The sequence below is a fragment of the Peromyscus maniculatus genome, chromosome 21 (assembly GCF_049852395.1).
Source record: "Peromyscus maniculatus bairdii isolate BWxNUB_F1_BW_parent chromosome 21, HU_Pman_BW_mat_3.1, whole genome shotgun sequence".
NCBI lineage: Eukaryota > Metazoa > Chordata > Mammalia > Rodentia > Cricetidae > Peromyscus > Peromyscus maniculatus.
In genome coordinates this window covers 54,732,707-54,748,779 of record NC_134872.1, presented here as the reverse complement: position 1 = coordinate 54,748,779, position 16,073 = coordinate 54,732,707, and the positions used below count along the sequence as shown (strand labels likewise).

At 38.7% G+C, this 16,073-nt stretch overlaps 1 protein-coding gene across 6 annotated transcripts in view; it reads right to left on the bottom strand.

Annotated features, from left to right (window-relative positions):
• Positions 1–16,073, bottom strand: part of LOC102904052 (cysteine-rich secretory protein 1-like) — a 107,881-nt gene that overhangs the window by 48,690 nt on the left and 43,118 nt on the right. For 5 of the 6 annotated variants that reach the window (XM_076557862.1, XM_076557860.1, XM_076557863.1 and 2 more), the window contains one exon: positions 15,077–15,177. In XM_076557862.1, the coding sequence (XP_076413977.1) occupies positions 15,077–15,092 (16 nt within the window). In that variant the 5' untranslated portion in view covers positions 15,093–15,177. Of the gene's footprint in view, positions 1–15,076; positions 15,804–16,073 lie in introns of all 6 variants that reach the window. The other variant, XM_076557866.1, reaches the window with a different exon arrangement.

Here is a 16,073-nt window from a genome sequence, read left to right as displayed (position 1 = left end):
GATATCCCTGGGAGGCCTGCCCTTTTCTGAAGGGAAATGGAGGAGTGGGTCTGATGGAGAGGGTAGGTGGTGGGGTGAACCAGGAGTAGTGGGAGGAGAGAAGACTATGGTCAGAATGTACCGTATGAGAGAAGAATAAATAAAAGAAAAAAAAGTTTTGAAAATTGCCAAAAATAATGATAAGCCTTGGAAAGAATGACAAGGATCTTGGGGTAAATTACTTTAAAAAAAAACTTCCTTTTATTTTTAAGAATCACATCCATTATTACTATACTTACATCATGACATCTTGCACACCTGGATGCATCCACAATGTAGCTCCACCCTGCAGGTCCTTGGAATGACTTACACCTTAAGGCTCCAAGACATGGCTGTTTCCTCCAAGCTTCATGTGTGACCCTTGTATTTAATAAAAGGGGGGGGGGAGATGCAGAGCTAGTGGCAGTGCAGCGGGAGGGAGAGCAAGCAGAAAGGTAAACACAGATGTATGGGGGAGGGAATCTCATGCTGAAATATGCAGAATAACACAGCAGTCTGAATTTAAAATAGCTGAGCTGGAAGAATGGCATCGTAAAGTGTAAATGATGTCTCTGGTTTTTCTTTGTAAAAGTTTGGTACTGTGACAGGGAGCCATCTTGAAAACAGCTCATACTATCTTGTACTTTAGAAAGAGTTAAAACTTTATCTTCCATTTCCTTAAAATTCACAGGTCTTGTCATGTAATCCAAGCCACCATTTTCCCTGGGACCCAGGGTAGCCTCAGTTAAATATGGATGAAGCAAACTTGTTGAAAACTATATGCAGTGAGAGTTGGGCCAGAAGTGGTGAGTGAGGCTTTCTCTTTAAGAAACCACTAAAGAGGGCTGTAGTCCTGTGCTCAGTGCATGAGTTGGCTGTTTAGAACCTGGGACTTATGCAGGGACGCTTGGCTCAGTCTGGGAGGAGGGGACTGGACCTGCCTGGACTGAGTCTACCAGGTTGATCTCAGTCCTCGGGGGAGGCTTTGCCCTGGAGGAGGTGGGAATGAGGGGTGTGCTGGGGGGAAGGGGAGCGGGGCAGGAGCGGGTAGAACAAGGGAATCCATGGCTGATATGTAGAACTGAATGGTATTGTAAAATTTAAAAAAAAAAAAAAAAGGAAAAAAAAAAGAAAAAAGAAAGAAATGGAAACCAGAACTACAATGAGATGTTATCATATACCAGTTAGAATGCCTATCACCAAACACACACACACACACACACACACACACACACACACACACACAAAGAAATGCAAAGCTACATGCAGGGACTGGTCCCGGGACTCCGCAGGCACGGGTGTTGGAGAGGAATGCACAGGATCAGCTCAACCTTTGGGGCTCAATTAAGTTTGTTGCCCCACCCTTCACACAGGCAGGCCTGACAGGAGTTTGCATCAGCCCTGCACTGAAAATACACCACCGAGCTGACATGCAGTAAACACTACCCAAGGAAGTTTGGTTCTGGGCTACCTTGTACCAAGAAACCAATTCCCAGCCAACTCTGCTCTCAGACACTCACATTCATAGACCTGAATGGCATGCAGCATTACAGTAGGAGGCAGGGCCTCTGCTCCCAGGCTATGTTCTCTTCAAGGAGAGCCTCCCAACACAGAGACAGAAAGGGGGGATGTTGGCAGAGCTAGGTAACGCACTCTCTTCCCTAAATGGTCAGGCCAATGAAGACAGTGCTTCCTAAATCATTCAAACAAGCAAACAAACAAGTGGAAAAAGCATCTTTTATTAAAAACCATTTTGAAATATTTGCTGATTGGCTGATTACTTCACGGTGTTTGTCTGTGTGTGTGATTTCCTTTTAATATAATTTTTGTTAGAATTTTTCTTTATTATTCTTTTGTTGTTTCTTCCTATTCTAATAAGGAAGTCCTCTCTCTCTCTCTCTCTCTCTCTCTCTCTCTCTCTCTCTCTCTCTCTCTCTCTCTCTCACACACACACACACACACACACACACACACACACACACACACACAATCATGGCCTTCATTTCTCCCTTTTACTTTTTCAATATTGTATCCTTGCCTTTCTACTTCTGACTTTATTCTCATAGGTTTCTTTGCTTCTCATTTTTGACTCCTTTTGAATATTTTCTGGTTTGTGTCCTCTCTGTCCTCGCCACTCATGTTGTGGCTGCTGCTAGAGGCATCGCTGCCATAGTCACTTCGTAGACTCCTTTATTTCCCTGTCTGCCTCACTGCTGTTTGTTTCAATTGCAGCTCTTTGTTTCCTCCTTTTGAAATGATGCTGGTGATCTCAGCACATGACCATGTCATGGAGATGCTCTGACACTAAACTATAATCCCAGACCAGTTAGAGTCATCATACCTTGATCTACATACAACTCATCCTGCTTAAATTTCAGTGACTGCTGTAAATAAAAGAATAAGAGAAAAAAAGAAGAAGAAGAAGAAGAAAACTCAATTCCTGGAACTCATCTGCCCACAACAGAGCTTAAATGGTATCAAAACATACTCCTCCCCATTAAAGAGAGTACAATTTTAAATATTGTTAAAATAATTTTAAAAACATCTATTGGAGGTTTATTCAACACTTCATAATGCCGGGATGCCCTAGGGCACATTACTAAAAGCAGTCTGTTACCTACAGTGAGTTTCACATGAAAGTTGAAGGGCTATCTACTACAACCTGTGCATAAATATAAAAATAGGAACATACAAATAATGACAGAACAGACAACATGACTCCCTTAAAAGTTGACAAATATCCATAGATACTGAAGTAGTAAAAAATAAGCATACAAAATAAAAAATAAATATAAAAATGACTTTCAATAAGATGTTTTTTATTTAAAATTTTTTCATACAATTATTTTGATCATATGATGATGAACTTTTCTTTTTGTATTTTCTTAAATACAAAAACAACTATATGAATTAAGAAAAAAGCATGCCAGATATGTGTTAGAAGTTTGGTAAACAGAGATTTTTAAAAAATGGAAATTAAAGGTTCTGCAATTCAGAAACTATCCATGGGAAAGCTTTATCAATAAATCAGATCAAACAAAAGGTAAATTTTGGTGTTTAAAGATATTATTGATTAATTGCAGCATTCAAACAGCAGGAAAGAAAGATCAAAGAAATTATGAATAGAAAATATAAATCTTCTGAACATGGCAAAGGGACCAAGATTACATAAAATTGGTGTAGGAGATGCTGTGGAAATATAAACTAAAGGCATATTCAATGTATGAACCAAATATACTTATATAAGAATGAATATAAATTAAAAAATGAAGACTTATTTGGGAAAAATACAAAATTTTCCCCTTCTTTCAGAAGATTTGGATGTTTACTCAGGTAAAGGAGACATCTGGAACCCAAAAAATATATAACCAGTAAAGTACCTACCCATGCTGCAATACAGTTAAAATTCCAAGAGGACTGAGGAAACAAAGAATATTGAAGAATTCAAGACATGTACCTTGACCTATAATGCAAACCAATCAGAATGACAGCAGACATCTCAATAGAAACTCAAAGTCAGAACATCATTGAATGAAAACAACTACTAATCAAGATTACCATATCCAAGAAATCTATCTTTTTGAATTAAAGGAGAAATTAAAAATTATCAAGCTCAAAATAAATTCAATGAAGTCAGGATAACTATACAGCATTCAAATACAATTAAATGAATTCTCAGCAGAAAAAAAAAAGGAAGATAACAAACCATGGGGATGATAAGCAAATGAGAATTGGGAAAAACCTTGATTAGAAAACATCAAAATGAAGCCAAGCATGGTGGAACACACCTATCATCCCAATACCTGGCAGACAGAAGCAGTAAGATGAGAAATTCAACAACTGCCTTAGCTACAAAGTGAGTTGGAAGCTGTGCTGACCAATAGAAGACCCTGCTTTATTTGTAGCTTGTAAGAAGCACCATTCGTGGGCACACACAGGAAATGAAGACATTGTCTTCTGAGCAATTGGAAAGCAGAAGAAAGCAGGAGCAGCTTTACTCATAACCTTCAGAGCAAAGTCAAGTGCCATTATATATTGAAAAAAGCAACAGCACATTAAGAAGAAAAATGATAGCAAATAGGTATGCAATGAATGGTGGTGCAACCAATTCCACAGAACAACAGTCTTATATGTGAACAGCACCACACAAATACAATCAATCATATGGATTCCTTACCGTTGATATCAAAACATTGACAATGCTATTTCAGAATTAAACTGCATTATGAACCAAATGACCCTTGCTAGGTAAGTATGGAGATAATATGACAACCAACAACAGCAGAATACACCTATCAGAAATACAGAGATTTCTCTAAAATGGAACACATTTTAGACAGAAAGCCAAAAACAAAAAAAAAAACCACAAAGAATGGAACTAGAAATTATAGGAAGTATTTGAACATATAGAGGTAAAACAGTGACTTTTGAAATGATCAGTAGGTCACTTAAGACATCAAAGGGGCATTAAATATGGTATGCACACATAGTGGAATTAATGCTCACAGGTAAAAAGAAATGAAATTAGCAGGTAAATGGAAGAACTGGAAAATATTATACTGAGTGTGAGTAATCCAGATCCATAAAGACAAATACCAACATGTTCTCTCTTATTTGAAGATATTAATTTCAGATCTTTAGGTTTTAGTATATAACTTGAAGTAACAGAAGAAGAACAGAAAAAGGGACATTGGGGACAAGACAGGAGAGGGAGCTCCAGAGAGGATAGGGGAATAGGATGATACAGGTGCTCTGAAAAGCATAATGGGGAAATTAGGAGACTTTAACTGGGAGGAGAGAGAAGGGAAACATGGGGAGAGAGGAAGGGAGAAGAGATAAATAACACTAAGAAAGTATATTCTTAACATTCCAATCTTAGTGATGAAATTCCATAACCAAGGCAGCTTATAGAAGAGGGGTTTATTAGGGTTTCTAATTCAAAAGGCAAAACAGTTGCTGATGGTGGAGCAGAGCTAAGAGTCACAGGGGATGGAACTCAGGCAGGAAGCAAAGAAAGCTCATTGGGAATGACACAAGTCTTTGAAACCTCAAATCCTTACCCCAGTGACATATTTCTTTCATCAACACCACATCTCTTAGACCTACACAATCAGAACCACCAACTGCAAACTGAATGTTCAGACGCCAGAGCCTGTGGAGGAAATTACCATTCAAACCGCCACAGGGTTTAGACAAATAATACATATAATACATGTATGTGTGTATGTGTATATACATATATGTGTATGTGCACATATGTATTTAATAGAGTTACATTACACAAGTCATGGTACATCCACCAAGAGCCATGAACTAGCTAATAAAAATACCAGCATCAGTCATGGGAAATCTTCACTCAAGTTTTTGGTTGGAACAATATGGGCTATTGTCATTACAGGGATGACTTTCAGATGTTGGAAAAAGACTGGTATTTCTGAAGACATCATGTTCTTTGTATACAGAACTTGAACAAATTGATCTGGAACTAAATCTGGTAGCCTTCTCTCTGAGAACTATCACTCAGAGTGTAGGAAGGTATTATGCAAGTTGTCAAGTGAGGAAAACAAGTCAGTTGTCCTACCCAGATGGACAGCTCATAAACCACAATAACAACTGGTTCAGCAAGATATACCCAACAATCCAATAGTGACACTCTCTTCTTGGGATTAACCAACAGCTGTCTAATTAGACATAAAGCACAGTTGAAGAGAGGGAATTCACATTTGGCAGTGAAACCTAGCAAAGCCCTGATGATGATTGAAGAGGTCATAGACCCTAGAGGAGCGCCTAGAACTACCATTTTCCTAACATAATAAAATTGTATACTAAATATTCATCTTTATACTCACTTATAAGTATAGTTTCACCCTTGATCAAAGAAGAATTTTACTGTAAAAGATGAGACTATTACAGAGATCCACAACTGATCAGAATGCAGAGAACTAACCCTAAGATGCCTAACACCAGTTAGTGCATCTTTAATATAACCCCTAACTAAACCCAAGGCTCAGGGAAAATCACAGAAAGGGAACAGAAAGACTGTGAGAGCCAGAGGACCAGAACATCTCCTGCTTCTAGACATGACAGGAACATTAGCCACAAAATCTCAATGATATGGTTGCCTGAACAGGACCTACATGATGATACCACCAGTAGACACGCTGAGATTGGGAAATGTCCACAAGGTGCAACCCCTAGATGAAAAGTTATAGGTGATCAATGGGTGCTGAAAGAGAACCAGTGTCCTCCAGAGAGGAGCTCCTGCATAGATTATTCAGTTTCAAGTGTTCGGAACAGGACACATGTTCTTACAATCAATGATAAGTAGAATAAATAAGTTGTATATTCATTGAATAAAGCATTCTTTAGGAGAGCCAGCTCCAAGACAGCACCCAGGGTATGATAATAATAATAATAATAATAATAATAATAATAATAATAATAATAATAGTAGTAGTAGTAGTAAAATAAATAAATAAATAAAAATAAAAATCCACAAATGCAGCGAGGGCTGGACCTTTCCTATCTGGGGGAAAATAAGGAAACACACTTTCTGATGGTAACTTTCTCTTTTACTTTATCTTAAAACAATCGTCTCTGAAAATCTCCCTTGCTCTCTCTCCTCAGCTCCCTCTGTACACCCACACACGCACTCTAACACACACTGACTCTTCCTTACACAGCAGCTCCCCACATACCTCTACACAAGTCCCCTCACAGCCAAACTCTGCCCAAATATAAGTTATATTTTCAGGGTCACAAAGCATTTCGTGAGTAAACAATCAGAGACAGAGCCAAACTGATATACGGAAGGAATCACACAGTTTCTCTCAGGCTAGGAAGGTCACATTGACCTGTCAGTGAGTAATGTTTGGCCAAGCAGGTAGCCTGAGTGGTTAGCATTCCCAGACAGAGAATGACATTGAAATTCATGACTTCACAATAACAGTTTGTTGACTGAACCTTGAGTGGTTGGGATACGCGCAGAAAGAGAATTACTGCAGGGAGTTATTTCTACCAAAGTTGCTTCATGTTTGACTTCGATTCAGCAATAAACATCTGGGAACTTATCTTTGTGTATTCTCTGCAAGGGCAGCTAGTCTGTTTTTGAATTGATTCTGAAGTCTAAAATTAGCTATCTCTGTGACTGAGAATACTGTTCCTTTCCTGTGTCAGTTAAGAAAAATATTCTAGTATTATTTCTATTTATCAGAAAATATACAGCTTAAATAGAAATCATCTTCCTAACCATCCATAGCTATAAGTGTGCCCAATAGATGGAATATTATCACTAGATAAATATACAAGCAGTGGAGAGAATGCTCATAGCTGTTTTTAGGAAAGAAATGCAGTGGCACATGAGAGAAATTACAAACAGAAGCAATTGGTCATTTACAGTCAGTAACCTCACGGCTTTATCAAGTGGGGCTCCCTGTCTGGTGGGTCGACCTGTTAAATGCTAGTTGTCACCTGCTGTATACTTCCACAGCCCTCTGCAATTGAAGAAAGGAAAGGCTATAAATTTGGGAGAGGGAGGGATAAAGGGGGGAAGTTGAAGGTGCAGGAATGATAAAGATGCATTGCTCATGTGTGAAGTTCTCAAAATATAGTTTAAAGCAACAACAAAAGTAATATTCCTATGAAGTAGAAGGTCATAGTAGGGTTATACTGAACAAAATGTTTGCAAACTAAATTCAACAACACATTTTTTAAAAATTATACTCTATGATTCACTTGGTTTCATTACAAAGAAGCAAGAGTGTTTGAACATGTCAAAACTAATGGATGCAATAAAGCTGTAATAGTTAGTGTTAATTATCAACTTGATGGACTCTAAAATCACCCAGGTAATGGGCCTCCGGGCACGACTATGTGAACTTATTTTAGCTATGTTAATTGATGGGGGATACATTTTGACTATGGGTAGGACTGTTCCATGAGCATAAGACCCTGGACTGCATAAAGGTAGAGAAATCAAGCTAATCACATGCTCGTCTTTGTACTTCCCTGTTTCCTCTTAGTGGGTGTGTTGTATCCAGTATTTTGAAGGTTTTTCTTCTACTTAAGAAGTTTTGTTTTTTGTTTTATTTATTTTTTTTTCATTTTACACACCAACCCCTGTTCCCCCCCCTCCCCTTCTCCTACTCCCCCCACCTCTCCCCCATCCCATCCCTAGGCCCTCTTCATAGTGAGTAGTCAACACAGGCTGGCATACCAAACTGGGGCAGGAACAAGCCCCTCCCCCTTACGTCATGGCTGAGTAAGGCATTGCACCATAGGGAATGGGTTCTAAAAACCCAGTTCCTGGTGGATAATTTTTTGATGTGTTCTTGGATTCAGTCTGCCAATATTTTATTGAGTATTTTTGCATCAATGTTCATGAGGGACACTGGTCTGTAGTTCTCTTTCTTTGTTGCATCTTTGTGTGGTTTGGGTATCAGGGTAACTGTAGCCTCATAAAAAGAGTTTTGTAATGTTCCTTCTGTTTCTATTGTGTGGAGCACTTTGCAGAGTATTGAAATTAGCTCTTCTTTGAAATTCTGGTAGAATTCTGCTAGTGACTGAAGGAAGCAGATGCAGAAATCCATGGCCAGGTCCCAGGCAGAGCTCCAGGAGTCCAATCAAGGAGAGAGAGGAGTGATTCTATGAGCAGGAGACATCGAGACCATGATTGGAAAAAGTACAGGGACAACTAGGCAAACTAGTAGAAACACATGAACTGTGAGCCAATACCTGAGGAGCCTCCATGGTACTGGACTAGACCCTCTGGATAAGCGAGACAGTTGTTCAGCTTGAACTGTTTGGGGGGCCCATAGGCAGTGGGATTAGGGCCTGTCCCTAGTACGTGAGCTGGCTTTTTGGAGCCTAGTGCCTATGGTGGGACACTTTGCACAGCCGTGGTGCAGGAAGGAGGGGCTTGGACCTGCCTCATCTGAATGTACCAGGCTCTGCTGACTCCTCATGGAAGACCTTGCCTTGGAGGAGGTAGGAATGGCAGGGGGGGGGGGCTGAGGGCTGAGGGACAATGCTGGTGGGTGGGAGGAGGGAGGACAGGGGAATCTGTGGCTGGTATGTAAAATAAATAGGAAATCTCTTAATAAAAAAAGAAGAAGAAAGTCAGTTCCTATAGCTGGGATAATTCCTCGTATCATTGCCAAGCGACCCACATTTTTAAGAAGAATTTAAAAAAAAAAAACATAACCAGGCATATTAGACATTTAAAGAGTTAATCTTACCTGGTGAAGTGAAATACCCCATTCAGTCTGTTTTATTTCTCTACATCGAAAAGGCAAACATGTGACTGGAGTCACTTTACTAGTCTGCACTTCCTAAAGAAATTAATGAGCACAAAATAAATAGCCCACTAACAAAGATCCACAGAAGCCCAGGAGCCTGCAACAGGAGCTGACATGAACTGGGAGTCTGTGGAACAAGCAATTCATGCTAAGCCTGTGAAGGGTGAAAGTAAGTTCCATGGTAAGATGACAGTATTTACATTGCTAAGATTACTAGGGCCAGTGACAGATCAGAGCCTCAGGCTGTGAAATATACAGGGACACTGAGGGACTTCCAGCAATCTTGAAAAAGAAACTGGTCAAGTGAGAAATAATACAGAAAAATGCACCATGCTGATGACTAGAAAAGTCAGTTCAAATGAATTCCCACATGTGCCCATGATTAAGAAGAGTGAGGTCACAATTACCTAAACTTCAGGCCTAAAAGTAAGTGTTACAGATAGCAGAAGTAATATTTGCAATCCACTCCCTACAAGCCCACTGAAACAAGAGTAAAGGCTGCTACTTTGGAAAGTCTGGACACAGAGTGTATGAAAATCCTGAGTGACCTGAAATATTTTCTAGATCCTGGACAGTTTTGGTGTCTATGAGGGAAGATGAAGGAAAAAGACATTACTGACCTGTGTGGGGATATTTTGACTCAAATTTAGTACTGAATCACAATTTAAAAAAAAAAAAAAAAAAAAAAAAAACAGGGAGTGAAGTTGAAAGAGAGACTTACAGAATACATGGGATGGTTTGAAGGGAGGAAACAGAAAGGGAATGATTTTTTAAAATGTAAACTATACTAGACCATTGCTGATAATGTCTTCCCATTATCAGTAAGCCAGAAAAAATTGAAACAAATTATATGTTTAAAAAAAGATTTTGAGAACTCAAATGTATACACAGTATACAAAATGAGCTACCACACATTTATTTTACAATATAGGCCATTTCTATGTGTTCCAAAATGATGATGAGTGAGCGCATACCACATTAAGTGCTTTTTGAGGTATCTAAAGAATGTAGAACTTGGTGACTCCTCAAGAAACGATGTTTTGTGCAAGGAGCAGTGTGTTGAAAACTTACTGAAAATACGAAACGAAGCATCTAACAAATGATAGATTGAGTGAGCTAAGTAGACCAGGTATATAATTCATTATTGTGTTTGTATTTTCTTATTGAAAAAATGTGAAAATTGATTTGAAGAAAAAATGGCATAGTGAAACTGCTCTACATTTTGTAACTTCTGGGGTGTTCGTGTGCTTATTTCTACATAGTCACAATTCTGTTACCCTAATTCATGTCCAACATACATAAAAGCTATAAGCAGGAAATAGCAAAATAACAGATGGTACACAGCAAAAAAGAAAAAGAAAAAAAAATTGAGCTGGATCTGTTTTTCCATATTTCCTTTTTGAGGATAGAGGAATAGATATATATAGAAAGAAACTAAGAATTCTCTAGCCTTTGCAAATACACATCCAGGATACCAGTAAAATTCTTCAGCTTATGTGTTAGGCTTTCTAGAGACAACGTGGAAACAACGAAACTACAGCAACCCCCCACGGCCACTCTTCCCTTGCTATATCCTTAATGAATTTGTCAGGGAGAATTGCTTTGGCATATCTTCTATCAATGTGTTGTTTGTCTTTGTGTCCCATGCACTGCTTAATTCAACCAGGACTTCTTTGATTACTTTCAGTCATGGCTTCTTCCCCAATGATGTTGCTTCTCATTACTCTGCTGATGTCATCAATGCTCACTGAAGGAAGGGTAAGTTTAAAATGATCATCATCTCAGATCTACCTGACAACTATGTGAGATGGTGCACTATTTGAGAGTACAGGAATCCAGAGCATCTGATAGATGACAGCATTCTCAAGGGCTCTCGGATCACAGGGCTATGGAGATGAGAGAGTAAGTTTGCACTCGTCAACACTGGCAGCTATACTTACCCACCAGTGACATGCAGACACTGGACACTAAGAGAGCGGCACTACAAGTATATGGTGTGTAACAGACATCAAAGATTAAGGGGATTGAGATACTTGTCAGTCACAACAGCATTAACAGTTGAGTTTAGACATAAAGCTTGTCTTCAATTGCAGTACTACCACTGTAAAATTTAAGGAAGCAGAAGACGAAGCCAACAGCCAACAAAGGATCTTGTGTCAAATATAGCTAAACCTGAGGACAAACAGACAAAATTATCTATTAACTTCTATATCATGTGAAATCTGCCTCAAACACAAGAGATAAATAACGCCTCCTTCTTCTTCATCATACAAATGGTTCCTAATCAGGTCTGAGGACATGTTGTTCATTCAAAATGAACTCTTAAAAGTTGCTATATTTTATATATTCATGTTAATAATTTTTAAATGTCATCCCTCCAAAAAACATATCTCTTGAGAAGAGTTTTCCTATGCAAAACAAGATAGAATGTCGGGCGGTGGTGGCGCACACCTTTAATCCCAGCACTCGGGAGGCAGAGCCAGGCGGATCTCTGTGAGTTCGAGGCCAGCTTGGTCTACTGAGCGAGATCTAAGAAAGGCACAAAGCTACACAGTGAAACCCTATCTTAGAAAAATCAAAAAAAAAAAAAAAAAAGATAGAATAAGAAGTAGAAAATTACATTGCTTTTTCTGCTAGGTGAACTCATTTTGAGTTTTGAAGTGAATTTGTTTTATACTTGGTTTTGGGTGTAATAGGAATACTATGGGATGACAACTTTGGCTTAGATAAAATAAAGTGATTCATTATTAAAGATGTCTAGCAATTATATTTTTCCTACCAAGAAGTGATAAGTCTACTTGATCTATTTGTTCAAGCACTATTAATGGGAACTATTCATGGGAACATAAAACAGGTGATAAACACACACATAGAGTAGATAACAGTGATATTCTATGGTGAAGTATAAGAGGACAAAACTCTGAGATTATAAAAAATCAATCTTTATTCATGATGAATTTAATAATTCAACTCCAAATATCAAAGAAAATATATAATTACACTGACTGTTTACTTATGCTTAAAGCATTGTTCTTACTCATAGGCCCCCACTGTTGTGGAAAATCAACCTTCGATCTTGGTCAGAAAAATCACAAACATTTTTCCACCCCTGCATTTGATCCCCACATAGACACATCTCCAAGATAATGTGTCAATTTGAACCAGTGCTTATAGCTCATCAGTTGCATTTCTATCATTAACCTGAACAAACTGAGACACAGTCACTTCACTAGATCAAGTTACTATCCTCAAGCAGCCTGGAAGACTTTTTGTGTTAGTATCAGAAAACTATGTGTTAAGCAGACCTAGAGAATGTGATCCAAATCTGCAAAACTGTCATGGTAAATGCGGAGTGGGATGTCTGCATTTGCACTCAGCCAAATTCTCTCTAACTGCAGTTAACAAGGAGCCAATGTTATCTTTGTGATGTTGGATGAGTCATGGGCTCACAACCTCTTTCCATCTTACTGCATCTTGTGTACATACATATGGATAGGTCTTATGTTCCTTACTATAAATCTTGTTATAATAAATTACTTCTAACTCAGGTCCTGACTCAGACTCAGAAAGAACCAGCCGTATCTGCTGATCAGAAGACAAATGCCAAGACTGGCTTGGACAAGGTTGATGGCCAAGGTACAGGAAATACAGAAGCCTTGGAGAGAATTCGCCTTGCCTCCCATCAATATCAAACATTGTCTGAAGACTTGGCCAATGCTAATAACCACATGTTAGACCTCATGTCTGCAGTATTGACTGCCCTGAGAAAATGTTGTATCGTGTGGCTCCACTAAACTTCAGTAGCATGGCTGATAGGCATCAAGGGAGCATAGCTACGCACTAACAAAACAATTTTATAGATCAAGTCCTCTACAATGTTGACAAATTCTTGAATTTATCAGAAAATGTGTTGAATTCTAAATATAGTTAACCTTGGGCCTCCTGGTGTCCTACCTGCTATGTGTCTTATTGGCCTCTCTTTTAATTCCTACATCCTCTTTAGATAACCACCCAAACACAAGGAGAGTAGAGACTGTAAATAAACACAACAAACTAGTCTCTCCTCCTTCTAGTCAAATGCTAAAAATGGCCAAAGGCAGCCAAGAACATGTTCTGAACCAGGTGTAGGAGGAGCAGGTAGCTAGTAATTAGCATCACTTCATAACTGTTGGCATAACCTTCCCTTCCTTAAATGCACATGTTATTTCATAGCAGAATTTCTGGTAAAATCATCATGGGCTACTCACTTTTCCTCACTGTAGTCTAATCAAAAGTGAATGGAAATGTTCTATGCTTCAAACTAAGAACATTTTTGTTTATAATATATAAACATCATAGTTTTTCCCTTTAACATCTTTGATCATTTCATACAAGTTATGATACATTTTGAACACACTCACACTGCAGACTCTATTTCCCTCTGTCTCCCATGAACTATAAATCACTTCCCAATAAGTCACTCTCGTGCTTCATGTCTTTTTGCTTTGTTGTTCTGGAGCTCACTGGATTTAACCAAAACTACACATACTGTCATGTATATGATTCATAAACTCAGGCAAATCACCAGGGACTAAGCTACTGAAGATAATGATTCCCCCAGTCCCAGTAGCCCTCAACTGCTGATGCCTTCCTAAGGAGGGCCTAGTTCCTGTGAGACCCTCTATCATCGATGACTGAATGTTGACAAGCCCAATCTTACCTAGGCACTGTTCATGCAGTCCTATGTCCATTTGCCCAAGTGGAAAAGAAAAGTAAGTCTGAATTCCTTCAAGTCAGTTAGGTTCTTATAAACCTCAGATCAGGGGCTGGTGAAGTATTTGTTCTTGAAGATTAGGTTTTTTAAAATAGCCTTCACTCTTGCAGTACAAATGGCTACTCCTGCACCACCACCAACTTCTCCTGGAGGCCTGGTAGGGTTATTTCCCCCTAAATCTTCACTGTGCATACCAGGTAGAGCACTTGAAGGAAAGCTTTGAAAGTGTTGAGGTCTTCCTCAGAGAATGAATCTCCTTGACACTCTTATCACAGAAGTCCTCAAAGCAGATGAAGGATTCATAGTCTGCTACTGCTTTCTGTGGAGGTTTTGATGGTGGGCCCTTGCCATTTGAATTTGTTATTGTATGTATCTTGTGTCCAATTCTTAGACAGTGATTTGCCTTGATTTTTCTTTTAGTTTGTTTGAAATTTTTTACATGGCAAGGCAGAATATCAACTACTAAGCTTTATTATACAGCCGATGACTGAGCTCTGATTTAATTTTGTATTTTAAATTGTAGACTCAAATGCATTTATAAATTCTTAACATAGATATACATATGTCATATTATGACAGGAAATATATTAGCATTGTGAAAAATCAGATATTTTATACCTGCTAACATTGGCTTTCTTCAAATAACTATGGCTCAATACATATCTTATCAGTAACACTAAATTACACAGGAAACACTTCTCATTCTAAAACATGACTCATACTCTATTCAGAATGTAAACATCTTTTGACTTTTTTCTAAATACACTTCAGCCATACAACTTTCCAGTTCAATAACATCAAGCTAACCAGTAGCCCCGTTTTTACTGAAATTATATGATTTTCCTGTCTTCTCTGAGTGAATGAGCTACATCAATTTTCTCACATGAATATATATCATTATCTATTCCAGTATAAATTCTTTGTTGTTTAAAACTAAAGTCCATCACCCTAGCTCATATCAGCCCCCATGGTTGACATGGCCTAGTAGAGATGTCAATCATCCACTCACCTATTGGTCCCTCCATATCTGATCCTGTAGCCCTTCTTTGGAGTAGAATTTATCTTTGGGGTGAGATGAACTCTTTGACCTTGGCTTGCTAACACCAACACCTATAAAAAATGTAGACATTTATTCAGGACTCTAGTTAGTTCTAGAAGTATCAGTATCATCAGTAGACTTTATGATCTGCCGGGGACAGCATGTAAGATGCCTGATGTGCTGCCAGCAGAGATTGGAGGTGAGGAACCCAAGATTGTGGACCATCAACCCTCTGTGCGTTCCCCTCTGGATCTTCTACTTAGCATGCCTCTAGAGGGCCAAGGCACAAATGCCTGTGTCACAAGGTCATTTATGGCATGAACATGTCATGTTCTCCTCCATATAAATACTTCTTGTAATGATAGTCTTTTTCTTCTATCTGATCTTCAAGTTCTGTGTTCTGAGAACAATGGTGATTTCTATGATACAGGAAAGGAGTGAAGTAAATTTCACAGGAAATTGTACAGAGATGATCACCCAGGCTGGGGTCAATGCAGTTATGCAGTTCATGGGAAAGAACCTGCAGCCTGGGGAAGCTTTTCAGGCTTGGATAAACTGTGCCAAATGTATGGTCAACTTAACACATGGTATGATGTGTATCAACACACTGGACTCAAATTGGCCATGATGAATAATTCAGTTTCTGAAGATATTCCAAGAATAGAGGCAAGCAATATCCTACTAAATCCTCACAAATCTGAAAAAAAGAAAAACAATGTAATCACACATGTGAGAATCATTGAAAGACAAGGAAACGGTGTATTAAATAGCAGAATAAGAAAGAACAGAAACAAAGACAAATATTGAGTAATACACTTATAATGGGAAAAGCAAACGGGAACCTAACATGCTAGATAAAAGGCATAGAGAGAAGGGAGACTCTTCCCACCCCCACCCCACCCCCCCCCCCCCCCCGCCATATCTAGCTTTGAAAGGAGTAAAGGAAAATCCCCTGGAGCAAAGACAA